This window comes from Athene cunicularia (assembly GCF_003259725.1).
Source record: "Athene cunicularia isolate RWA chromosome Z unlocalized genomic scaffold, athCun1 chrZ_part3, whole genome shotgun sequence".
Classification (NCBI taxonomy): domain Eukaryota; kingdom Metazoa; phylum Chordata; class Aves; order Strigiformes; family Strigidae; genus Athene; species Athene cunicularia.
Genome location: NW_020799144.1, coordinates 5,850,897 through 5,878,329, shown reverse-complemented (window position 1 = coordinate 5,878,329; position 27,433 = coordinate 5,850,897). Strand labels below are relative to the sequence as shown.

The 27,433-nt window shown below is 39.7% G+C and overlaps 1 protein-coding gene across 5 annotated transcripts in view; it reads right to left on the bottom strand.

Annotated features, from left to right (window-relative positions):
* Positions 1-337: 337 nt before the first annotated feature.
* ELAVL2 (ELAV like RNA binding protein 2) overlaps positions 338-27,433 on the bottom strand; it is a 59,262-nt gene continuing 32,166 nt past the window's right edge. For 3 of the 5 annotated variants that reach the window (XM_026866675.1, XM_026866677.1, XM_026866679.1), the window contains exons 4-7: positions 8,770-8,923; positions 6,177-6,402; positions 1,754-1,792; positions 338-1,292 (exon numbers count right to left, since the gene is read on the bottom strand). In XM_026866675.1, coding sequence (XP_026722476.1) covers positions 962-1,292; positions 1,754-1,792; positions 6,177-6,402; positions 8,770-8,923 — 750 coding nt within the window. In that variant the 3' untranslated portion in view covers positions 338-961. The remainder of the gene's footprint in view (positions 1,293-1,753; positions 1,793-6,176; positions 6,403-8,769; positions 8,924-27,433) is intronic. The other 2 variants (XM_026866676.1, XM_026866678.1) reach the window with 1 other exon arrangement.

Sequence of the window (27,433 nt, the reverse complement as noted above, 5' to 3'; positions counted from 1 at the left end):
TTTCCTGCTTGCTCTTATACTTTTTCAAAATTTTCATTTGTTTTAAAATCACAAATTAATGTGAGCCACCTATCACTTAATAACCAGGATGATCAAAGACTCCACTGATGATTACAAAAATGAAACCAACAGTGCATCCCATTGACTCTACTTCTTAATACAAAGGTCTCAAAAGTATTTCTACATCATAAATCTTTCTAAATTTTCCCCAACAATTGCAAATTTCCTGGTAAGTTTCAAAAGCTCACTAGGTGTCATATGAAGAGATTTCTCAAAGTATTCAAGTCAAAATATTTGTTCCAGGACCAGTAAAAAGTTTCTCCAAATTTTTTTTTACAAAAATAGATGCTTTTTTAAACCCACATCAAAGAGGCTCTTATCTCTTTGGCAAGGTACTGCTTTACGAAAAGTTCTCCAGTATTCTTACAATAAGCTTTTATAATGTGTTCCCACTCCCCAACCCAAATGATAATTATAAAATAAATACTGATAACTTCATAAATAAATGTAAACTTCAAATACTTTTATTGAACAAAACAGTGATGCATTAACATGTAAATTAAACACAAGGCAAATCAAGAAATAACCAAAAACCACCTTAAAGCGTAACACAAAGCCTTAATGTTTACTCATATGTTAAAGACAGTCATGTAAAGAAAAAACTTCTTCCCTTAGCTGAAACATTTTAAAAGGTCTACCTTCTTCAAAGAAGGCAATAGAATATGCATCGTGACAGGTAAAAACCCTGTACCTCTTGTGAATATTCAAACACAGAAGATATGTAAGAAGTTTTAATTCAAATATTAGCAATAAAAAAATCTCACATATTCTTAGGATGCTAAGTCATTTTATCCCCATTTCCACACTGGCATACAACAAAGGCATTTACTAATGCATAAAGCTTCTTGTAAATTGCCTTTGTTGTATAGTTTTCATGTATTAATGCACTGAGAATAACTTGTTAGGCTTTGTGCGTTTTGTTTGTTTTGAAGGAGACCTGCAATACTCTGTCCCCAAGGCGGTATCCATTCAGGCTGGCTATTGCCATAGCTGCCTCATCGTAGTTTGTCATAGTCACAAATCCAAAACCTTTGCACTTATTGGTGTTAAAGTCACGGATGACCTTCACATTGGTTACTGCTCCGAAGGGTCCGAACATTTGCCAGAGGATACTCTCATCAGCATCAGGGGCTAAGTTGTACACAAAAATGCACCATCCAGTTCCTGGATGTCCAGGGATATTAATTCCGGCCAAACTGGTCATTCCATCAATGGTCATTGGAGGAAACCTACTGAAGAACAGGGGAAAACAAAACAGAATCATAAAGCTGTTCACAAAAAAACCCAGCAAAGACATTTCAGAATAAAAGGCAAAATGATACAAGACTTTTCACAGCATGAACACATGGGCCAGACTAATAAGATAACACTGCAAATGTTTTTTTCCCCAACTGCACAAATGCTGTGTACAATACTATACAGAAGTAGGAAGAACAGCACTAGGTCTGAAAGGAAGTAACATAGAAAAACAGAAGAAAAGCATGCTGTAAAACCAGTGACGATTAGCAAGTCATTTGAAACAGGAATTCCATGGAACTAATACAAAATAAGTTTGTCTTTCATGCACAATTCACCAAAATGAACAAATTTCAGCCAAAGTCCCAACATGCAACAATCCAACATAAGTCCTACTGGAAGACAACACAAAATATGTATTAATTTGGTTACTATGAACCTAATAGTGCTTTATTACCTCTTTACTCCATAAGCCATGTTGAGCAGATTGTCCAACCTGAAAAACATTTAGCAAAATATTCAGTCTTCAGACTTCTCCACACTTTAATCTTAAGGAAATTTGGTATATTATGGCCACATCCCTTACAGAACCTCATGCAAAAGTTGAATTACCACCACCGATAGAGCTGTGACACATTACACCTTATACAGTTAGTGAACACAAAATAGATGTTCTTGTGCAGTATTCACAACCATAAATAGTTCAGTTCAGAAAGTGCACCACTACACCTTTAGCCTGAGACAAATACTGTTAGCATCTCAGTGAAGTTTTCCAGATTACTAACTTGTTTTGAATGAAGCCACTACAGAATCTTCTGACAATCTACTGACCAAAATATGCAAAATGCAGGGTTTGAAGGCAGTTGTAAATGTTCAGACATGAACTGCAAACATTTTTTGTTTTCTTACTCTTTTCCAGAACCAAATGTTTTTAGAATCCATACATATGTTAGACTAAACTTTCTCCATGTATTTCTTCCATCACCTTCCTGCAACCTGCTAAACTGCAATATGCCACCAAAACTCTTAATACCTAGTCAATACCCGGAACATGCAGTGCCTACCAATCCCATTAATCTTATTCCTGAAGTCTCTTAAAAGTACTTCTCTAAGAAAATTCCTCCCCTAAATACGCTCTGGTTTCTTCCTTGCAAAGCCCAGACATATGAAGAGAAAGTCTTAAAGGCTCTCTTCAGTACTCCACAAAATATGAACTTAGGTTAAAAGGGTACTCTTGATTTAGTTTTTAGCTTACAGCTAACTTACAGATCTGTACCTTACTGTGATTTCTCTCCAGTAATAAGCTACAGGATTTAAACTATTACTGGTATACAGAATCCAGAGTTAAGTGCTGCAGTAGAGTAACTACATCTGTGCACAAAAAACTTGAAAATTTGTTTGGTCTTGTCTGCAGCTAAATAAAGGTCTTAAACAACAAAGCATTATGACTCTGCAGTAAGCTGGTTTTGCAGATGCACTGACAGGAAAGCAAGACACCAGATCCCTAAAAAAGCACCAACCAGGAAATTTAAAAATGCCTGACTACTATCAGCAGACTTAAGTGTGGATTAACATTTGTCATTAACATTTAGGGATAGAGAAAAGGGTGAACAGTTCTAGGAGACACCACCACTTACACATCCTTGCTGCAGAGCAGCTCACTTAATTTTTCATACACTGTAGTATTTTCATTAGTTACCTGAACAACTTAAAAAAATTCTGGAAAAATTCTCAGGGGCATTCACTAGACAATTTTTAAAGATGCTTTAATTTACACATCTTACAGAAACTGGGTAATTACATATAGCTGCTTTTGAAAGTCCAGCTCAGGATTTTTCTTAATAAGAAAAAAAATGCATTGCAGTGATTCTATTGTTCTTTACTATTGAAGTTTACAATGACTGTTTTCAGGCCTCTGTCAACTATTGATAGAAACAGAGCAATTGCATCAGGTCATCCTGAAATTGTGTTGGGTTTGTGTGTGGCAAGGTTTTTGTAGTGGGGAGGGGGTTACAGCAGTGGCCCCTGTGAGAACTTTCTCAAAGCTCCCCTGGCTCCAAGTTCAATCCACCTCTGGCCAAAGTCAAGCCAATTAGTGGTGGCGGCTGCACATCAGTGATAAAGTATTTAAGGGGAACCTGGAAAGGAAGAGTGGTTGTGAGATACCTATGTGAACACCAGGAACCATGCAAACTTCTTCAGTGGAAGAAAAAAGGAGGAAGAGGAGAGAGGTACACCGGAGCAGAGAGGTACACCAGAGCAGAGAGGTACACCAGAGCAGAGAGGTACACCAGAGCAGAGATTGCCCTGCAGCCCATGGTGAGAGGTCAGACTGTGCCCTGCACCCATGGAGGTCACCAGTGGAGCAGATGCTCACCTGTAGCCCATGGAGGGCCCTACACTGGAGCAGGGGGCTGTGAATGGAGAAGGCCAGAACCTCGAAGGAACCACGTACTGGGGTAGCCTGTGGGAGGGACCCGCGCTGGAGCGTTCTGTGAAGCGCTGCCGCCTGTGGGAAGGACTTATGTCAGAGAAGTTCACAGAGGGCTGTCTTCCATGAGAGGGACCCCACACTGGAGCAGAAAAACTGTGTGAGGAGTCCTCCCTGTGAGGAGGAAGGACTGTCAGAGAAAAAGGGTGACGAACTTACCACAACTCCCATTCCCTCCCCCCTGAAGGGTAGGAGGGACAGAAATTGGGAGCAAAGCTGAGCCCAGGAAGAAGGGAGGGGTTGGGAGAGGAAGGTGTTTTTAAGTTGGGGTTGTATTTCTCACTCTCCTACTCTGACTAGAAGATTAAGTGGTGGTGGTGGTGTTTAAATTGATGTTCTTTTTCCTCCTCTAGCAAGTCTGTCTTTGCCCTCAACCATAACTGGTGAGTCATCCCTTCTGGTCCTCAATTCCCAGGCCTTTTGTTTTATTTTCCCTCCCCATTCCTGAGGGGGAAGGAATGAGCAAGCAGCTGCATGGTGTTCAGTTGCCCTCTGAGTTCAAACCAGGACAGAAATGTATAAAAGACATGAAAGTTCTGAAGCATCAGAACTACAGTCAGCAGAGATGGAATGCTTCAACAACAGCAAAGACCTAAAAAGCCAAAAAACATGGTAACAGTTATAAAATTTAAAATTCAGCAAGGTTGTCTCTTTTAGTGAAGAAAGAGAAGACTGAAGACCTTCTCCAAAAAACTAATAAAAAAAAATCTAATATTTTTCTGCTGCTCCAGTTTACCTTTTGACCAGTCAGTTCAACCTTGTTCTTCCATCCACATCAACAGAAGTGAGCAGGATTTTACTCTCCCTCCTGTGCACTGCAGACTTGTACCTACTTAGTTTTTAAGTGGAGCAAATCGCAATGGCTCTTCTGGTCGCTTCAGGCATTACTTTACATTCGGTATCTCAGAAAAACATTTCCAGTAAAATTTAAACAGGCATTCATAGAAATACACAATCAAGTAACAACTTTAAGGTTCAAAGCCTAATGTTGCAGGACAGGGGTATGTTATTGAAATTAACTGCAAAGAACTTTTTAGGTCCTATCCAAAGAAAAAAACTCCAAGTTGGGAGAATTTTTACAAATCATAATAGATCTGGATTATATTAAATACAGATGCTACCCTAGCCAGAATAACCAATATCAAACACAGCCAAGTATCTGGGAAAAGTGCATCCTGAAAAACGCAATGAGTCAGCAGTCCAGACTTGCCAGCGTACGTTGAATGCTGTAACACACAGGCTGTACAACAACTCCCTCATGATCTTATTTCACAATACCCTTAGGTCCATCCTCCAAGTCTAATTTCTGCCCCTATGCTCTGCCTATGGAACAGTGCCAAGCCTACACACTAAGTTAACCCATTTATTCCTTAAGAAATTGTAAGAAACTCCACCAAATAATGAATTGGTTACCTCTTCCCTTAGGGTAGAAAGCCCACTCTAGTGCTGACATTTACACCTGTGAGACACTTTCAGCATGTATGGCTGAAAAGTTGAAGAAAAGAAGAATTCAGTTCTGCCACAACTGCAGTCCGTGAACTGTGAATATTAGGTCTGAGGGGGAGGGTAGCCAATGCAGAGCTTTTCAAGTTTGGTATATGCTCTTTAAAGCAAACTGTTAGAAGAGTTTATTTCTTAAAAAGTAAAATAAAAAATGTTTAAGTGTATTACTGTTTAGCCCAGGGGCAGAAGGTGGGAAGAAACGATCAAAATCACTGAAAAATCCGAGTTACTCATGAATGTAGATAATGCAGTATTTGTTTCACTTTGTTCTCACCATCTGTCCTTCTCAATACACTACATATCACAGGGCTGTAGTATGTCTGTAGTTTCAACATGATGGGAATATACAGCCACAAAAACACATGCAGAAAATATCTGAATAATATTCATTACAAAAGTTTGCAATAAGGGAAGACAAAGCATGACATGCAGGATTCAGAGAACTAACTAGGAAAAAACCTGATAGCCAGAACAGGGAGGAAAAATAGGGGGTAGGGAAGAAGAGGCTGGCTATGGCATGCCATATGGCTAAAAATTGAATTGCCTAGGTCAATGTTAACTGAATCAACCTGCACACTGATCAACAAGAATCTAAGGAATTAAATGTAACCTTTAGAAATTGATTTTTTTTTTTAGTGACTGTGTAGAAGAAAAAGATGTCATCTCAGTTTAAGTAGATTTTTTAGATACTAAAATGCTATCAATAGAATGAAATGCATTTTTGCTTCTAACTGTATTACAGGAGCATAGCTAAAGTTCAACATTTTCATGTGTCTCCCTCACACACAGAAATCACACAAGCAGGGAAGGAAAACAAACAGGCCCATGGGATGGATCATGTGGCTTCCAGCACAGTCACACACAAGTACGTACTGTACAGACTTACCTAAAACGTTGAGCCTGCTGAGCTAAAGGTGCTGGATACCTTCTGTTTGAAGAATGGTACAGCTGGGAAAGAATGGCCTGACTGGTTTTTTGGCTTGGATTGTTAGCAAACTTTACAGTGATGGGCTCTGTGGCACCTGTAGGTTTCTGGCCATTCAAGCCCTTGATAGCTTCTTCTGCTTCAATTCGCTTGTCAAATCGGATAAACCCCACACCCCTTGATACCCCTGCAGAGGGTGAAGGAAGCAAATAATTAATTCAGAGACTTTGGAATATTAGATCTTAACACTTGATTTTCACAGCCAATTGCTATGTTAATGGCCAATTGCTAGATAATTTTGAGCTTATTAGCACTGAGCTGTTGCTCAAAGAAGTATGAGTTTTCCACTGGAATTTATTATTTTTATTCTTAAATTTAACTCACATAAGATATACTGTATAGAAAGCTTGTAAGGTTGAGGAAAAACACAGCAAAGACAACTTAAACCTAGTGCATCAAAGAGTAATTCTGAAACAAAGCCATTTGGGGGGAGATGGAGGTGAACCCAGAGCCAGCTGTGCTGGAACCTCTGTTTAGCTCATGCTACTCTGCAGTATGTAAATGCACAGAAATTCTGTGAATAGATTAGTCACCTGCTCCCTAGTAGCAAGAAATGGCTTATGCTTTCCTGCAGCACCCTTTGATGTTCCCTTTGGAAAAAATATGCTGAGAGGACAAAGAATGAAGTGCAGGTTCTAAATTGCAGTAATGGAAATTACAGCCCTTTTTAACTATTACCTTTCAAGTAAAGATTCAGTTTCAGCAAACCACCATACATTTGTAGGTGTTCTTTTTGAAGAAAACTTTTCTTGGGCCACAAACTATTCCTTTGTATAGAAAAGTCACAAGGCAACACACAAGGGGATCACCAAGTGTTATGAAAGGTATTAAGAACACTGCACCTCAAAAACGTATACTGTGGCTTAAATATAAACACATTGAGGTGTCAATACTTGAGCCAATGAACATTAATCATTAACAAGAAATGCATTCTGTTCATAAACAATGATGATTTAAACCAAAGTGACAATGAGCAGGCATAAGAAAGCTTTAAAGAGGCAAATGTCACAACTTCCACTTTGCATTTTTCACCTGTCAGTCTGTGTCACAACCTTATTATTCATAACGCTTTGAGCCTACCTCTTCCAAATTACTAGGAAGGACGAAAGAAAACTTAAACCTATAAAACAGACTGTGCCAGAAAGCTACTGTGCACGTACTAGAATTATGAGTATTTAGAATTACAGTACACATTTGTAAGTTTAACCATATTTACTTATTTGGCCCATTTGTCAAAGCCCACCATTTCTATGTATGAATATACAGGAACATACTGTAAACAGCTATTTATTACACAAAGACCAGAAATCTGACCTGCAAATCTACTGCTTCTGCAAGTCACTACAGTGCCTTTACCTTTCCTTTCTCTGCCTCTCTTCAGTCTCACCAACTCACACTATTAAAACACTCCCTCAGTATTATGTGTCAATATTGAGATTTCTGTTAACATAGTGGAATTGCAAAGGAATATATATGAGGTCCTCTACAAGTCAGCTAAGTATCAAACAGTGCCATACAAAATGCTTTCAAGGTAAGACTGTTTGAACACTTTGACCTCATACAACCAAAAGCTATGTCACCCACAATGACACAACTACAAAAAAAAAAAAATCCACACTAGCCTATTATTCAGGGAATAATTATGTGAATAAATGAATTCTTCTGCCCCACACCCCTAGTTTTTTTGAAAGATGAGAATTTGGAGAGCCCTGCTCCTTTGTGTTTTGCTTTGCACACTCAATACTTCTGTCAAGTAATCAAATGAAATGCCAAGTATATATTTTGGAACAGGCCTGGTGGAAGCAGGTTAAAGCAGCAAAGTATAAAGCTCTTCAAGATCAGCCATTTGAGCCAGCAAAAGCCCATGCATTACTGTCCAAGTCTGAAGAGTAACCAGAGACGGGTTACTGGTTAAGATACATAATGTGACAAGGCAACGAGCCTGCTAGAGCTTAGTTCTTAAGGAGCTAAGCACAGACCTTATCTGCTCCCAAGGAACTCAAAGTTCATGTTCTTCAGTGGACCCAAAGTTAATGAGGCAGCCTTGAGAACAGTCTTAACAGCAATTATCAGTCTGAATCTTTTGTAATCCTAGCCTCAGAGAACCAGTTGTGCATTTTTGCATAAAATTTTATTTTTATTTTAAAAATGTTTAAAAGCATTTTATAAAGTACATAGGGACTGTTTTTGCATAGCAGCTTGGAAAGGAAGATTATAGCAACTGTAAATTTATTACAAGCCATGAAACAGGCTTCAAACCTGCACCTTCAGGGTGGAAATGACTCAAGCTGGCTCAGTACGCTCCACAATCTATTTTTGTACATGCATATTTATGAACAATTCCGGCAGAAAATTGCATTTTCTGGCCTACATACACCTTTCATACATTCTAAGCTTTCATACATTCTAGAGACAAGACAATTGTACTGAAATGCAAAATATTTCTTAAACTGCCAGTCCAAAAGTGAGAGGAAGTGTAAAACTGCCTACTTACCAGTGACTTGGTCAACCAGAATACGAGAGGTAATAATGCGTCCATACTGGGAAAAGAGCTGTTCTAGTTCTTTCTGGGTCATTGTTTTTGAAAGTCCACTAACATACAAATTTGCATCTCTGATAGAAGCCGAACTTGGTCGCGCATAGGAAACCTTAGGAAATACAAAATAAAAAAACCCTAGAAATAAGACACTTTAAGTTGAAATAGGACAGCATCATTTGTTCTGAGACACTGAAATGTTTTTAAGGGCAGCCAGAAAAGTTAATCTTGCAATGGTAGTTATCTTTTTGGGTGCTGGCTTCTGTGAAAACACTGAAGGAATGAAACATAGACCATGCAGAAGGTGACTACATGACCTCATATATAAATTAAGGAATACTTTCACATAAAGTAGAGAAGCTAGGTACACACTCCAGCAAGCCCCAGTGGAGAAAAACTGTTTTCAGTCAGCTTACTGTAAGACTAAAAAGACAAATTTAAGAAGATCCAAGAATGTTTTATTATCCCTGAAAAATACAAGGAATAAAGATTTCAGTTTCAGATCTAGGTCAAAAACACAGAGAGACAGTCCAGAGCACTTAAGAGGTTTGCAAGTGTTTTTCAAGTGCTGTGCCCTTTGTACATGTGTTGAGCTTGGTATCAAATGACACACAGTCATTCACGAGCTGAAGATAAACTCTGCTATGCCACTTTTATAGGCCTAAGAAGGAATGGCAGAAGTAGGAATGTAACTTGGATTTTGGCTGTTCAGCAGCTCACCAATTCCTGCAACACAGGTGTCTTAGAACCAGATGCCAAATAACAGCGAGCTCCTCAGGCCCTTTTGGACAGAAGTTTTTGTTTGCTGCCTCAAAGTATCAGTCAAATATTTTACTAAGATTATGAATTAGATTCTTCAACCCTTTAGACACACGCTGCAAAATCAGCATGTTCAAGAGTTCAGTACTTCCCATGGAAGTTTGTACAAGTGGTTTATGCTTATTACAAGAAAGATTACAACAGGACATCTATGCCTGTGGAACAGGACAGAACACTATCTGGGGTTCTAACTGTACAAAACGTGACGGTAAAAAGGACCCTCAAGAAGTGGTCAGATTTATTCCCTTTCCTTCCCTCCCTGAAATGCAGGATCAGCCAGCTCTGGGCAGCTGGAACTAAACTCTTTAAATGTATCGTTTGCCTAATCCCTTGATATTTCTTTTCAAATCCTCCCATCTCACTTCCACACAGATCAGCACACTCAAGACTCCTGTGGAAGTAAAACAAAAAAGGCAATTGAGACAGAACACACCAGAGCCTGAACAAACAGTACCCTTGAACACTGCTGTGGTGATTCAACCTTCTACCCAGAGGCTTTGTGCAAGGTATCTTCCAAAAGTTGCTGAACAGGGCTGACCTACAAAACTCTGAGCTGTCCAAGATAGCACACTATCCAACACCCAGCACTGTTGAGCCATAATGCAAGAGCCACACAAGAACTGGAGACCTGTGTTCAAAGTCCCCGTCTTCTCATCTCTCACAAAGGCAGCTAGGACTAAGCCTCAGTCTTTTCTCCTAATTCACCTTTTTTGTGAAGATGTGCAAATTTAATCATAATAGAAAAGCTGCCAGTGTCCAGTTTTATGGCAGGAATGACAGAATTTCCCCATTTCCATGTAGTTTGTTTCAAACCCGGTAAAACTGAACTGCAGAACAGTTTATTTTCCACTAGATCTGAGCCCACTGAGTCCTCCTTCTACATACCCCCTTGCTTTTTTATATTATTAGAAAAAAAACAGTAGGGAAATGTCTACAGACAAGCTCATGAAAATTACCACCAAAGTGCCAGATAGAAAGCCACACACCCTTAAGCAAAAATGGATTCAGTGTCTAAGTGTAAAAAAGCAGTCAACCTAAAAAAGACCCAAATACTAAAAAAAAATATTCCTGACATCTGGTCATGGCAGGAACCTGCTATATAACTCTGTACAAACCTCTACACCTCAGCTTCTGATGTCACAGGGACCTCTTCTATAATCCAGTCACACACACTGACAATGGGTATTTTCCAATTAAGTTACTAGTGTCTTATTTTTCCCCTTTAAAAATGTCTGATATCTTTTGCAATTTTGTCAAGATACAGTGTGAACAGAAAGTGTAGTAGTCAATTTTTTTAGACTACCTTGGAATCAATAGATTTTCTATTTTGACTCAATTCTTGCCATTTAAGAAAATCAGCATAGGATTATTCCTAGAAGACATTATCAACTACTAGCTAGTCAGACTCACACAGCAAGAGGGTTCAGGACTTAAGTGCTTATAACCCTTCTACAGGAAGCCTCTAGATTCAATACTCAATTCTAAATCTCATGAGCAACAGTAGCTCTTTCAGAGGAAGAAAGGAGAGACACTACTGTAACCATTTTGCTGTTTAACTACCATCCCCTTTCCTGAAACAAGTATTTGCAAAGTCAATGACAATGAGTGCCAGTCAAACTACAGAAATCAAGATACAGGGAAAGCAGTGTCTTGCAAGTCATAAAAAAATAAGAGGAATCTGACTTCAGCTACCAGCTGTATGGTAAATTCTGACACAGCTGGGTCAAGTGACTGATTTTGCCAGTTCCGTGCTGAAGGGTTTAACACCAGAGCTTTGTAAAAATAGGGTTCTTTTTCTTGAAATGGTAAATGTGCTACCAGTCTATGGCTGTGCAGCCAAGACCAATACTTGCAAGCTGTGTTTGAAACCAATACTTTATTCTGTATATTCAACCCTCACACTACATACACTTCAATTTTGAAAGAACTGTTTCTAGATCTTGAGTCATTTTCCTACTTTTCTACAGTCAAAAGTATACACCTATGATATTCCCAGGTGCAGAGGAGTCAGAGGTAAGCTGCACCAGAGACAGGAAAACAGAGAATAAAGCTTGCCTGCATTCAGCTAAAAGACATAGCAAGGACAGTGATGGCTACCCAAGAGGTAGAAAAATAAAACAGCTAAGGAATGAAGGAACTTACTCTACTTGCCTACTTGGCTATGAGGTTCAAGGAAAAAAGCTCCATGCCACACGGGGCAGGAGATATAAGCTGTTAGACACAAGTTTTTCTTGCTGTATGCATTTGGTCAGGTCCTCTGGAGAGAAGTCAGAACTCCTGAAAGTGACCATCATCTAAGCAAGAAAAATAGTGACTTATCTTTATATTTAATAAGAATGCTATGCAATTGGTGGTCAAACATTTCACTACTAAGAAACTAAAAAAAAACAAACCCGTAGTTTGCTGAAGATTAAGGGGATATTGTGGACTTTATATTAGTTTTGCACTCAGATAAACACCTGTTACTACTAAGCTGTTTTCTAAGCATGCACACTTGCAAGCACTCATAACAGATGTTGCAGAGTGTAAACCTCAAACTCCTTTCAAGCAGGACAAGAGAAGTGTGTCTGAATAGACGATACCATAGGCTTGCCAAAGCCCCTAAGCTGTACTTTATGGTGCTACTGTTTTCTCAGTCTACAAACTACCTAGGCTTTGCTCTAAAATTCGTTCTATAGATTTTGATAGATTAAATAGCTAGATTTTCTAAGCAATCTAATGAAGTAATTGGACTTTTTATCCAGCTGCTCCCTGCTGTCAAAGTTGTTCTGATTCAACACATTAGACAGAATAAAACTGAGGAAGTACAACGTGACCAGAAATAAGGAAGGAGTTCTTTATGAAGAGAGAAAAACACACAAAAAAAGCAAAGAAACACCTCAAGTGTCCTGTGAGGCAACACAATACCTAGAACTTCTTTCCCTCCTGGTCAGTGATGCTAAGATAGGCTAGAAGCAAGTAACTAATTCACAAGGTCTGCCGGATCTGCAGTTCAAGTTCAGCAGTACTAAAAATGAACTTACCCATACATTGTTCTGATGGACCTCCCTGGTGATTACCACAGCCCAGCAGCACAGGCATGCATACCACAGTTCTTATAAAGCAAGCTGCTGGAACAGCTTTATAGGTCTGGGAACCATGTTGATGTCCCTGCTCACCAACTACCAGTGACTAAAGGATCACCTCCAAGCCAAAGTTCCATCCTAGCAAGCAGGACGTGAAGCAAAGGTGTCTGGGAGTCTGCCTGGACAAACAAGGGATTAAACTCCAACGTAAAAATGCTGTGTACAGGATGTGAAAGTAGGACTATATAAATGGTGTCCAATAATGCACAGATGAGGTTAAGAAAGCTAAAGCCCACCTGAATTTGCATTTGGCAAGAGGTCTGAAGGGAAAAAAAAAAAAGGACCTGTACAGAACAAGACAGTAGAAAGTCTGGGACTAGCAATATTTACTGTCAGTGGAGGAGGATCACACTGAGAAATCTTTAAACTGCACAGACCATGTCCCTTGAAAGGCTGCACATGCAAGAGCTGAGGGAACTAATGGATGTCATTGCAAAGCAACTCCTGGCTGGCTTTGAAAGTTCAAGGGGAACAGGGGAGGTTTCTGAGGAGTGAAAAGAAGTATCACCCATTTTCAAGAGCAACAAGAAACTTGCTCTCTGGGCAACTACAGGCCAGTCTATCTCAACTCAACCCCTAGGAAAGTGATTGAGGAATGAATCATGAAAATCTCCTCCAGTCACATGAATCACAAGGTGACTGCAAGTAGTTAACATGAATTTATACAGGGGAAATCATGTCTGACCAACCTAATAGTCTTCTACAATGACATGACTGCCTTGGTGGACAAAGAGAGAACAGTGGATGTTGTTTGTCCCAACGTTAGTAAGACTGGAGACTCTCTCCCACAATATCCCTCATGAAGTGCACATTAAGTGCACCTACTACATCAGTATCAAGTACATACTAGTTAAGTGGGACAGTGACAGACTGAAAACTGGCAGAACTGCCAGGCTCTATGGGTTGCAAACAGTGGCATGAAATCCAGTTGGACGCTAATCACTGGCCTCCAATACTGGATCCAATATTGGTTAACATCTTCACTAATGACCTGGATGATGGGCAGAGTGCACCCTTAGAAACTTCACAGATGATACAAAACTCAGAAAAATGGCTGATAGGTCAGAGGGTTGTGCTACTATCCAGAGAGACCTCAAAAGACTGTAGAATTCAGTAAACTGGAATCTCAAAGGAGGTCAAAGAAAAGCAGTCCTCCCTCTGGGAAGGAATGTAACAGTACATGCTGGGAGGCAACTGACTGAAAAGCAGCTTGGCAGAGAACCTTGGAGTCCTGGTAGACACCAAGCTGATCATTAGCCAGCAGAATGTACCCTTGTGACAAAGATGGCCAACAGTCACCTGGCCTATATTAGTAGAAGCATTATCAGCAGGTCAAGGAAGGTGATCCTTCCTCTCTACTCAGTACTGCTGGTGAGACACTTTGGGGGGGCATGGGGCTGTTTCCAGCTCTAGGTCCCTCAATATTGGTATTTGTAGCCAGAGTGAGTCCAGTAAACAGCCACAAAAGCGATTAAGGAACTGAAAGTGTCTTTGATGCAAGGAAATGCTGAGAGAGCAGGGATTGCTCAGTCTGGAAGAAAGGCAGCTCAGCAGGATCTTAGCCATAAAAATCTAATGAAGGGAGTAAAGAAGATGGAGTCCTACTCTCATCTGTGATATCAAGTGATAGGAAAAGAGGCAAAGAGCACAAACTGAAACACAGAAAAAGTTCATTTAGAAATTCCATATAGATTTCACTACATAAGAAAACAACTCTTCATGGTAAAGGGTGGTTATGCATTGTAAGAAATTACTCAGATCACAGAGTTTAACCCTGGAGATGTTCAAAACCCAACTGGACACAGGTATGAGCCATCTGCTTATGGTGAACCTGCTCTGATCAAGGGGTTGGACTAGAGGCCTCCACAGGTGCCTCAACCCTCAGCCATTCTGTGAATCTACAACAACATGTAATAGATCTTAAGGAAATTCTTTGAAATGGGACTTCTACACAGAGTCTGGAAGTAATTTGATTCAAGTAAAGGTAACAAAGCCAGGACAAAAGATTCCCACTCATCTTTTTGTATAAAACCAGTGATACAGTCATTTTCCCCCATTCATTTCCCCCCTATTCCTTCTAAGAGGAAACAAAAGTAGCAGCACGGTCTTCCAAAGGGGAATTCACACTGGTGGACACATGCTGTCACTTATCAGGGATATAAACTCAATCTGAGCCCCTCAGAAGAGGGAAAATGCACAAAATGTTTGCTAACTTGCAGGAAGTTTACCTCATGATACAGAACATGGTATCTGTCAAGATCTAAAACAGTATCTGTAAAAATCCTCTGTTTTCACTACCAATATCCAAACACTATCTCTAGCTGTCTTGCTAAGCACCAGAAGTTCTAGCCAGGCAAGAAGTCCGAAAGAAACATAGAGCTTCAGAAACCCAATGTAACTGAAGCTTGGTTTTCTTTGGCAAAACGTTATTAGTAATCTGTAATTACTGCAAGTCAGCATCACTAGAGAAGAACAAGGATACCACAAAACGTTACTGGTGCAAGAGAATTAATTCCCATGCAACAGAAGCTTGCAGGCTATGGGATATACAGTTTCTATTCATTATTGATGTCAAAGTCCAGCTATTTCACTTGTGATACAGATTTAAAGCACAGATTCTCCAGATTCATCTCCTCACTTGTATCCTGTCAGTTTGCTCATTCAGTAATTGCTTGCTGACAGTTCTAGATTCAGTTTCTTCAAAGACCACACGCACTGAATTAATAGCTGTGCTAAAGTATTACTTCCACAGCTACTTCAGCAGGTGAATATTTAATAGATAAACATTAAGGTTATGCAATGTCAAAACCACTGAACACAATACAAGTCAAGAAGCAGCCAGAAAGCCTACAGTGTTAAATATTTAATGATGACACACGCTGTACAACACTGAACACAGCTACTCTGGAGACACCAATTTAAAAGCGGTTTTACTGGAATTTTCCACTGCAGTTAGTAGGATAGACACTTGTTTCTAGCAATACAAACATTACACCAAAGCCAAGTATTTTCACTGCTTTAATATTTCATAATATCAAGATGAACTGATTTACAATCTTCAAGTCAAAACTGTGAAAGTTAGCAGGTTAAACAAAGAAGTTGTCAAAAAGGATAAAGAGACCCAGTCCCTACAAATGAATGTTTCCGTTTCTTACTATCTGCTACTATCTTTACAGACCTCAGTGCCGTATTTTTTATCTTACGGCTTAGTATTACAGGAATCGGAGTGTTTGTATTACTTGCAAGAGATTTCAGAGAAAGCTTTTAAATTCTAAACACTTCTACTTAAGGTATTCTTGTAAGTCTTTAAATCTAAAATCTTTAAATGTCAAAACAAGGATTTCAATAAATGTAAACCTTACTTTCAATAACTTCCAGGGTAAAATTTCAGCTTAGAACACTGTTTTCCTTATGGATAGTAGCCATGTTTCAGTGGAAAAAAATCCCAAATAAATTACCACCCAGTCCATGCAGACTAAAATGGGTTAATCCTTCCTGCAAGGGAATACATTAGGAACATACCAACACCATTAGCAAATACAATGAAAACAAGGACATATTTTTGTTACAGCAATGTTCTCAGAGACCATCGTGCCAGGCAAGTGTTCTTAGCTTGCACTTAAATTAGTATATATGAGACACCATGACTCAAGAACTCTTGATTTCTAGTAACAAGATGCTGCAGCACACAGCAGAGACCAGGTCTGAGCTGTCACTAGCCAGTGATAGGCTGTTGTCCGAAACAGGAGAGTACACTACTGTATATTCATCAAGTTTCCTTTCTGCCTTCCCTCAAATGAAAGATAGTTCCATTCCAAATGAAGCCTGAAGGCCACTTTTTCCGCTATACACAAAACTGCCTTGTTAAACATGAACACGCTGTGCTGAGTTTAAGTTCATGGTTTAAGCTCACAGCAGCATTTGTTTCTAAGCAAAGCAAATTGGAAACACAATAGGCTTCCCTCTGTAAAGGCAATTTAGACTCAACTATGTGGAACTGCAAAAACATACTATTGAACACAGCTTCACTTATGTGTGTAGATTAAGCTAAAAAATATAACCATATGCCATACAGGCTTTGCTTTTACAGCCTGCCTTGCAACAGGTAACATAGAAAAAGCAAACATGGAAGCAACAGCATTTCAGCACTACCATCAAAAGAGGTTTTGCTATTTTAGTCCATGTCTCATGAAGAGTGACAGCTCTAACAGCTACAGTAAGTGCCAGAGTCACAGGCCTGAGGTCAGCCATGGGATTCACATCTGTTCTGCACTCACACAGCTGAGGGCACTAACAGACCAACCTGACAGTTTGTTCCTCCACAAAACAGACCACTAGAAACAGGTCTGGCCATGAAGTAGTAATGGGTGGGGAATCATGATGAGCTCCACTTGAGCGACCAGCACACCAATACACTGCCCTGATACCAGAGTTTTCTCTTTAAAGACTGCACAGAAGAGGATTTATATAAAAGGGACCTGTGAAGTCAGTAGCTTACTCTGGCTGCAATGTCCTGAGACATGTCAGTTACTAGATGCACCCTTGTCAAAGGAGCCCCCACAACCCTGGCACACAAGGACAGCTACTGAGCAGGGTAGCCATTTCCATGTCCAAAATCAGCAGCCCAGCCAGAACAGTGTTGAAGCTCCAGTCCCATTACAATCATACAAGCAGGCCTAAAATATGACGTTTGAAGTGATTACTGATCAGCATAGTAGTTCACAAAAGCGTGACTAGCCAACACAGGAAACCGGTATTTCATAAAGCTCTTCCTATGAACTAGAATAATTTTATCTGGATAGTATGAATTTGCCAAAGCACTGTAGGCTGAGTATACCACACCTATTAAGATTCACAAATACGAACTCAACAAGGTTTCTGAGTTGGGGAAAAAAACTATAGGAAAGTGTTTCGCAAAACTAAGCAATGACTTCTCTACACGTAACTTCCACTGAAATAAAGTGAAACCTCCTTACAAATGTAGTCTCTTACAGCTTTTGATAACTGCTCACACAGAAGTCTTTCACCTTTATATATTTACCATCTTCACTCTTGAGCATGTTAGTGCACAGGATGCTGGATATAAAGTGTCCAGCATCTCAAGCTTCCACCGATTTTCAGATTAGTTACTGGACATAGAAGAGCATTGCTGATACAATGAGCACTGGAGCTCAAAGATTTTTTTTACTTTCATTCCTCTTTGACAATGTTTCTATATTTGACTCATCAGTCAGGAAACAACCACCACAGCCACTTGCACTACTAGGCTCCTCACACACCCCACTTTCCAGCAGACAGTGGGTCAAAAGCCCTAGCTCCACAACAAATCTAGGAAACTGAGCTAGCTGCTCAGATTATTTTGATCAGCATTAAATCTAAGGAAAAATCTGGTTTCAATTTTGGCTTTAAATTCTAGTTCAGCATTTTAATCCAGTCTTCCCTCTCACCTCTGCTATTTCTTCAGAACGGGACATGATTTAGCCATTATTAAATCATGGAGAGCAGCAGGTTAAGCACAGCAAAGCAAGTTTTAAGAGGAGCTCAGACTATGAGCAGGTTTCATCTGGACAGAATGACCAATGGAGGCCTAGTACAGCAGTGACATTAAAGACAACCAGACAGAGAAGCTGATAAAGCTCATAATTAGTTGTTCTTGAGACAAAATGTTTTGTACGTGGTACTGGGATTCTCCGATCTGGGCAAGCTTTTTTTTCCAGTACTATTCCCAAGAATATCTTGAAATGAAATACTGAAATACCTCCTTGTGAAGCCAAGACCTTTTCCCATATGCTGGAGACTCACTATGTAAAACAACTGAGCACTCATGTTGACATAGATAAGATGAACCCTTGGTCTTTCATCAGTAAGTCATCAACTCATTTTCCCTGTCACCATCAAGGCATTATGACATGAGCTCTTCAATAAAATATGGACAGTTCTCATCACTAGGAAGGAGCAATATCAATCAATAATGATATCAAATTCAATACGCATAGCAATAACAGGCCTGATCAGGGCTACATTTTTCAAAAGAAACTTTTAATGGGCTCTTTTCCCTCCTGCACCCTATGCTGAAAGTACCTAGCTAGATGGATGCCCTCTGCTTTGGATTCAAGGAGCCTTGATACTAGCTCAAGCCTCACACCCCTGGATAACACATTCACAGAATCATCTAGGTTGGAAAAGACCTTGAAGATCATCCAATCCAGCCATTAACCTAACACTGACAGTTCCCAACTGTACCAGATCCCTCAGCGCTATGTTAACCCGACTCTTAAACACCTTCAGGGATGGAAGACTCAATCACTGCCCTGGGCAGCCCATTCCAACGTCTAACAACCCCTTCTGGAAAGAAATGCTTCCTAATATCCAGTCTAAACCTTCCCTGGCAAAACTTGGTTCCAATCAACCTTGATTTGGAAAAGCAGTGGTCATGATGTAGTGACATCCTTATGGGATTTCAGGCATCACTCTCTGCATAGCAGTTCCCAGCAGCTAAATGTGGGAATTAAGAACTAGTGGTTAGCAAACTGTAAAACTGGTCTTGAGGTTAGAAGAATGATTGTGGGAAACTGAGGCAACATTTGGAACACCAGGTTGCAAGCATTAGAAACAGCAGGCTGGAACACTGCCTGCAGAATGCATGGTGAGCAGTAAACAGACAAAACCTGAAGGTCAGTACGATGTAAAAGTAAAACCGAGCCTATGTAAACCAGTGATAATAAACTGGGAGCTTGCACTTAATGCGGCAGCTTTTGCTATTGGCAACGCCCCCCCTTCAACAAACTGGTGTTTTTCTTCTGCGTGTCACCCCGGCCCCAGCTGGACCAAGACCAACAGCTAAACCTGCTCCAGAAGGATTTATACCCTTGGTTCTCTTGTAAGAGAGAAACTAGCAATTAGAGTTCACTGCATGTCTGATAACACTGTCTGCAAGCAACAGAAGGTTTCTTTGGGTACTGGAGGTGTTTCAACTAGATCAGCAGGCCTATTCTGACTTTTAGAAGATACCAGAAAGCAATCCTTTGTTTCACAAATCTCAGGAGGAACATGGCTTCTAAAAAAGTTGATTTTTTTTTTTCCTTTAGAAAATTTGTAAGAGAATTTTCTGCGAGCAGCTTTTCAAAGGTGCATGAATTTACTCCATCTAAGAGTGATAAATGTGTGACTCAGCAAGCAAGTGCAGATCGAGTTGTTCTTGCACTTAAGAAATGCGCTATTTCTGATATCTTGTATGTTTGTATGGTTCTACCAGATCTCTGAAAACATTCCTTCGGAAACATCAGCGACATGGATTAAGAATCTTAAGAGTCTTACACCACAAAAACCTTAAAGTCCTTACAATTTTTCGTGGTTAGACTTTGAGAAAAGTCAAAGCCATGACCAAAGGCAGTGAAAAGGATCTTTACAGAGCATATCACAGTACCAGATAAGGACCTTGCAAAATTACAGAAAAAAGCAGTCTAAGCAAGGCCGAAGACTAAGAGCCAAGTGTAAAATGGTAGCACAGTACCTTTTGATTACAGTCAGCTTATGCAAAAGCTGCATTTGTGTTCTCAGAGAGGCAGTGTGAGAGACAGAAAGAGCAATCTAGCCAGATGGACACCTCTGAGCAGTGGTTACCATGTTCTGTGAGGATGGCTCAAAATTTTAGATTAAGTGTCCACAGAGACTGATGTTGCAAAGGGTGAATGGGTTTTCCTCCTCTGTTTTCTGCTCTAAGTACTGAAGAAGACATAAGGGTCTGTCTGCTGCAAAGGTTTCTGTGTTATGTTTCTGGTTTGCAGTCATTTTTTTCTTTTCTCTTTTTCTCTGCTAGATTCAAGGTCTACACATTTCCATTATGTCAGCATTCTCTTATGACAGACTTCTTCCAGGACAAATTTAGACTCAAGACCAGCCTTTATAGAGCTGAGAGGAAGATAACTAGGAGTCTCCTGAGGATATAACTGATTATGAACAGCACACTGTTCAAAGATGACGATCTTGTAAAAATGCTGCTGTAGAAAGGAACACCAAAAATAGGCTTTCACAAGACTTGGTCTGAAGCGGATACACAAGATCTAAAATGCCATCTATTAAACAAAAGCAAATGTAGTAGAACATACATGTTAACCAACTGGAAATCCTTCTACAGACAAAATCAGAAACATATGTTTTCTCAGAAGCGCTCAAGATAGTACAACAGTTTACCTACACTTCCAGCTTATCATACTACTTCTAAGAGAAAGACCATAATTAAGTTCACTGACCTCTTTCTACACTAAAACACGAGGGAATTATGCATTACAATCACTGCCTTTAAAACAGAAGAACATTTTAAAATCTGCAGTCGTAACTATCATCTCCTTAAAAAACTTTCTAAGTACAAAGAAAAGATGAGAAACAAACAAATACAGTCACCAAACATTTTCAGTTTCTTACTCCTCACTTTATGATAAAGTCTTCCATCCATACTTTGCATTCCTGACTCTGACTTGACGAACACTTTTCCCACTCATGCTCAACCAGTAAGAGCATCACGAATTTCATACCCTTCCAACAAAACCCCCCATACTTTAGAAGACAAGAGTGCACAGAATCATATCCAGTCCTCACAGGAATAATATGAGCAAGAACAAAATTTCAAAAAAGCACATCCCAATTCTCCTTCTGGTTTTGGATTTGAAGTGAATCTGTTCAAGTTTTCCCTTCTTAAGGTAACAAGTATACTTTAACTTCTCCATGTTGTGTCTAAGAAGCTGATGATGATGACAGACACTGGCAAGCACATCTCTTGGGTGTCTCTTCCCTTATTCATTCCACAGACACACCTTATAGAAATGCATAAAACCTATCCAAGGCACTCAGTTACCACTTCACTAGAGTATCTTACAACCTTCCAAGAAATGCTCTTACTGTATGGATGAAAGACACTCAAGAGTGTCAATATGTCAAAAAAACTTGAAAGCCACTAGCTCAGAGGTCAATTTATCTCAAGACATTAATAATTTCAAAAATAAGTGTAGCTGTTTTTTACAATAGTAAAGGCACTGTATGAAGAAAACAAGTATCTGCATTTTAAAACAACTCCAGACAGGTCTCCATGCAGCATTCTGAACCTGCGCAGAAAGCCATATCCTACCTTAGAGGATTTTGCAAAGCATGAGGAGGGCAGAGAAAGATGCATCATTGATCTGAGTAGTAACAAGGAGTTCTTTGTTGGTTTTGTTGGCTATTTTCACCTGCTTAGAGCTTGGCTTCTGAGCAATGCCTGCAGTCTTCCTTCAGCTCCATATAGTACTGTTGGTCCCTTTTAACATCTCCATTTCTGTGTCAGAAACCCCCTATGCAGGCCCAAAGAGAACCTTACTGAACCACTGAGGCTTCTGGCTGAAATCTTGCTCAGCGGCCTTAGGGTGAACTGCATTGGTCTAAGGATTCTCTGCCCTAGGGAAGACAGGGACAGATGCTTGCAATAAACTCTAATCAGCTGCATCACAGCACTTGGGGTCCAAACGGAAAACAATCTGTGTAGTTGCCAAAGATGCTATTAGCACATTTTGTAGTTCAGTCTGACACACTTATTTTCCTCAGAGTGGTTAGGCATTAATGAGTAACCATGTGGCCATAGTGTAGTTTACAGCAAGTGACAGCAATATGCATTCACAAGTGAATCCTCCTCTCAATATTATTCAGCAACATGAAAAACAAGCAGCCAGCTTAAACTGGTTAAGTAACATTCAAAGTCTGAAGGGATTTAAATTTCAAGTGAAGAACAAATTTTAGCTGGGGGTGAAAATGAATGTGTGGGGTGGGGAGGGGGTTTAAAATGGAAATTCTGTCAAAGCTTTAACTGTAATATAACTAAAAGATTGTATAATTACCATTTATATAACTCCTGCAGAAATTTAAAGGAAAAAAAACACCTTTACCTTTGTTCCAAGACAAATTGTTGTTCTTCAAATCTGCTAGAGCACTTCAATTTTACCTTGACAATACAGACCTGAGGTATTTAATTACCCTGTCAAGACCACTAAATGGTCTGGCACCATGCCCCCTCTCAATCTTTGCTGATTGATAGCATCAGTAAAGCTCACTAGCTTTAATTAAACTTCTAAATAGGATCCCCTTTTGCTACTCACTAGAGCAATGCTCTTTAGTGCTATAAAAAAAAAAAAAATCAAGAAGGTAAGGAGGGTTTCTCTCACCTTCACAGCTCACTTACCTCTGGTATTTTAATAGACTTTTTACACAACTCCTATTTCATTGCTCCCCAGGGACATGAGTTAATGAAAAAATTACTACAAAGAGTAAGACTACTAAAATTTTATTCTACAAGTATCAATGGTGAAGACATGAACAATCTCAGTTCTACCTGCTGCACTAACTCAGAAACCAAATTAGAAATTTTTTTTCAGCATTTTGTTATTTGCCATTAAGCATACACAGCATTTTCAAGAGTACTATCACAGGCAGAAGCTCAGAAGGGTGGAGATCTTGAGGATAGTTAGAGGAAAATCCCTTTAAAATTAATCTAATTGTCAATCTAAGTAATGGTTCAAGGCAGCAAGTGGAATTGCATTACATAAGCCATGTTCTAAGGATACTCTCTGAAGACACTAACAAACTTGTGGCACATCCCTCACTTTAAGTCCTCCCTTGCTGTACTGCACTTCTTTGGACACTTGTAAAGCCGATAGCATTCATTTTTCCACTGAAGTCATAACCAGCTCTTCTCATTACACTGCTTTCTACAGTAGGGCAGTTAACTAGGTGACAATGGTAAAGCAGGATGTCTCTGCTTGTAGCCAAAGAGTCAAACTGTTCCAACAGGAAGTTAGTAGAATGTTACATGTTAAGCCCGATTTTTTTTTTTTTTTAATATATGCAAAGCTATAAAGGAGTGGGAAGAAAACCTACAGATTTAATACTTTAGATAAAATATTTCTTAAATCTCTATTCCCCTGACAGGTGATAATTACCCATGTAACACCCTAATAGTCCAAGGAATTTAAAAGAGGAGGAAACATTACTAAATCTAATTTTTAAGAAGCAGTAGCTTCTTATCTTATAAAAAATGACAACTCCTAGGCCTCTAGCCTGGACAAACTACTTTTTTTCCCCTTTGCAATGCATAGTTGCCTACATGTATCATCAGCATTCATGAGTAAAAGCCATCTGCTAGCTCCTGCATGTAAAGACTACCATTCCAGGCCCTCTCACACTGGAAAACTAGGGACAGGACAGCAGGAAGCTCCTCATACTCAGCTCACCTTGAAAGGGAGGAACCTGCACTGCATTACTGCCATTTGCAGTGTTCCCGTGGAAGCTATGATTGACAAAAGACCATGTCCATTATTCAAGCAGCCTACCACCCATGGAGAAAAGCAACAGATTCTCCTGTGTCTAGAGAAAAAGCTGCCTCCTACTGAGCATCTCACACAGCTCTAACTCACAGTTCAAAGATACGCCATTTGTTTAACTACTCTAGACAGACAATCTTACTACACTTCCTTGTTATTACAGAAGTCTTTCACACCACACTGAAAGATATTCCTATTCAGATAATCTCACAATAAATTCACCTGGGACTTTTTTCTTTGAAGGAGGCTTCCCAGGAGCACGGGGAAGGGAAGCCACTGAGGATTTCCCCTCTTCCAAGCAGAAGCCAATTCAACAACACATGTACTGAATTTTCTTATTATGTACAAGGTAGTGACTTTCATATGTTGTTTGGTCCTCTGAGTTTCCCATGTTTGGGAAGAACTGATCTTTCCAGGACAACCCATATGAAAAGTCATGGACAAGAAATTGGGTAAGCAGAAAACAAAACACTCCAGGCACAGAAATCCTCATTTTCACTGGCACTTAAAAGCAGAGCCAAAGACCTTCCCAGCAGCTGCTTCTTCCAAAAGAGAAACCACAGAAAATGTTTTACCTTTTCCAAGATACATCTTGTTTTCACACTAAAGATGCATAATTAAATGAAGCCTAAACTTGACAGGCTACCTGCAATACAAGTAAGCTTGTTTACATTGCGAATAAACTATAAATTATGCCACAGAGAGCACCATTAATATGTGTAGGTACCCTGCCTAGCAGAGCAGGGTTGAGGTATCTAACACACCATGATGGGCCTTCAACATCAGTGCATACCCACCCCACAGTTATTATATTCCGGTCAAATCAGAAGGCAACTGGTAGCAGGTTAGACAAGACTAAGACTGCTATGACTGGCTTTGGAGATATGAATCTGAAAGTTGGTTAAGATACATTGCAAATAGTTCAATAAAGTATTCCATAAAGCATTCAATATGATGTTCTTTTCACAAAGGTATCAGGTAGCAAGTTTTTACATCGCTACTCAGACTGAAAAATTTAAGCCAGCATTTTGCAAATCCACCTTTTCAATAAATTTTATTTCAAGATAACAGTAGGTGGCACCTCTTTTAAGGATCAGAGAAATATATTCAATGACTAACAGGCTAGTAAAGAAGCAGTGGATCAGATGTCTGCATCATGGCCCCAGTCTAGAGCACCACACATCAGGATCAGGACAATTTCCTCTGAGTGGGAACACTCAGTTTCACCACAATGTCAAAGTCCATCACCTAACCAACAAGGTTCCTTTCAGTTTTGTAGACTAACAAAAACCAAACTATTACCATTAAGCTAGGGAACAACTTAAATGTTTCTACAGAAGTCTCAGAGTCATGCAGAGTAAAGCAGCATCTAATTTTTTTCTTCTGACAAAATATCCACTAACACTATCCTAGTCCATCATTTTTCATATGCAGGCATACATAAATAATTCTCAATGATACCCATTTTTTAAAGCTGAAAGTAAGTCTGAGGGTTAGATTCTGAGTTTGCCAAACAGATTTTTTTTAAATTTTTTTAATTGAAGTATCAACTCTGGACAAATAGGGACACCACGGTCTAAACACAGTAGTCTCTGCAAAGATCCTGGCACTGACATCTCATAAGTGAACCTCTCCACCCTAGATGTGAAGTTGATGTCTGAGGCAACCTCTGCTCAGTATTGCCTCCAGGCTGATCTGAGGAATATGTAAATATGTAAGTTACCAAGTACTTCACTGTAGGCTGGGCATTTCTATCATTTCAGAGATAAAGGCAGACACTCTTGGTCAAGTCACTGCCACAGAAACATCTTTTAATGGGTGGAGCAACTGAAAAATATACAGTTAGTCTTAATCTTTAAACATACTAGGGATCCCTCTAAGCCTCTGTGCATTCTGCAGTGTGGAAGGCGATAAAAACCAGCCTCTTTAAACAGCATCTTGGGAGATTCCAGTCATGAAAACTTGGCCTGAAACTCAGCTTGTGTCCAAGAAGGAAGAGTAAAGCAGCTTTTCCCTCTCAAGTCATGTACACTAATATGAAAGATGCTGCTGAAGGCCTGAATGTGGGTGGAGTCAGAATTCTGTTACACAAACAAGCAACATTTAAAGATTTTTTTTTTTCCCCTAGCTATAAATGTTCTTTATTTTGGTGAAGAAATCACAATTTTGGCTTGTGACAACTCAAACATTTCAGATTTTCTTCAGCTAACGACATCTAAGGCACAAATCCCTGAGAATTTATACATAAGCTTTAGTTTCACTGCAAGGGTCAGTCAGGTATTGTTTATAAACTATGGTTTACTTTTGTGTCCTGGGAAGTAAGGAAGAAAAGGAAAAGCACCACTGTTACCACCCACGTCAGTCTACTCCATTTTCACTTTCCCCCACACACACTTTTTTTACAATTTTGTTGCTAAAGTACAGTAACTGTTTGCACGAATCACTTTGCAACGTGAAAGAGGATTAAGAATTCATAAACTGGCACCACGAAGTCAGTCACTGGAAACCCCCTTAAGGCATCATTTTGATTTGGGAGACCTGGCTTGATTCTCTAAAACATTTTTTGCCTGGCTATACAGTCACCAGAACTTCTAACTTAGCACCCTGGACAGATGCATTTCTAACTTGTCTAATCCAAGACATTAAATACAACGACACGGTGTACCTGCAATACTACTGGAACGCAAACCCATTCCCTTTCTCACCACTACCCAAAAGACACCTTCAAATAAACCAGAGAATGAAATTACTTTCCTCAATTCTCCCCCAAAGCAGAAAATGGGAGGGACTGCCTGTGGGCAAGAAGTCTGCCAGAAGTACACAAGGAGCTTTCTGCAGCACAGCATCTATCCATGTCTCTCACACATTGTTATTGTGAGCCATGATTCACTGTTTGTTGAAACTTGAAATTCTACTTTTTAAACAGTGTAATCCACTTTATAAAATCTTATGAATCCAGAACAGATCAGGTATTCTAACCATAGTTACTGTCATTTTGTCTCAAGTCCTCTTTAAGTGGCTCTGCATTGCTTAAGTTCAAGGGTTTTCAGACTCGAGCTTTATCTTATGGCTCACACATGAGCCTAGTTAGAGGGCAGTCACTATCCAAGTGATTAGCTAGCAAATCCTGGTGTTAAATGAGGAAGAATGAGCTGGTTGGAACATGGGTTGCCTTCAGGCAACACCACCCGTGAAACAGGTTCAGAGGTCTGCATTCCCTGACAGATTTTATTGTATCTCCCCTCTCAAGATTTCAGAGCTCAAACAACTGCTCAATGAGTATCCTCACTCTTCTGATAATGGATTAAGACAGTAGATGAGAGTAAGTAGGTC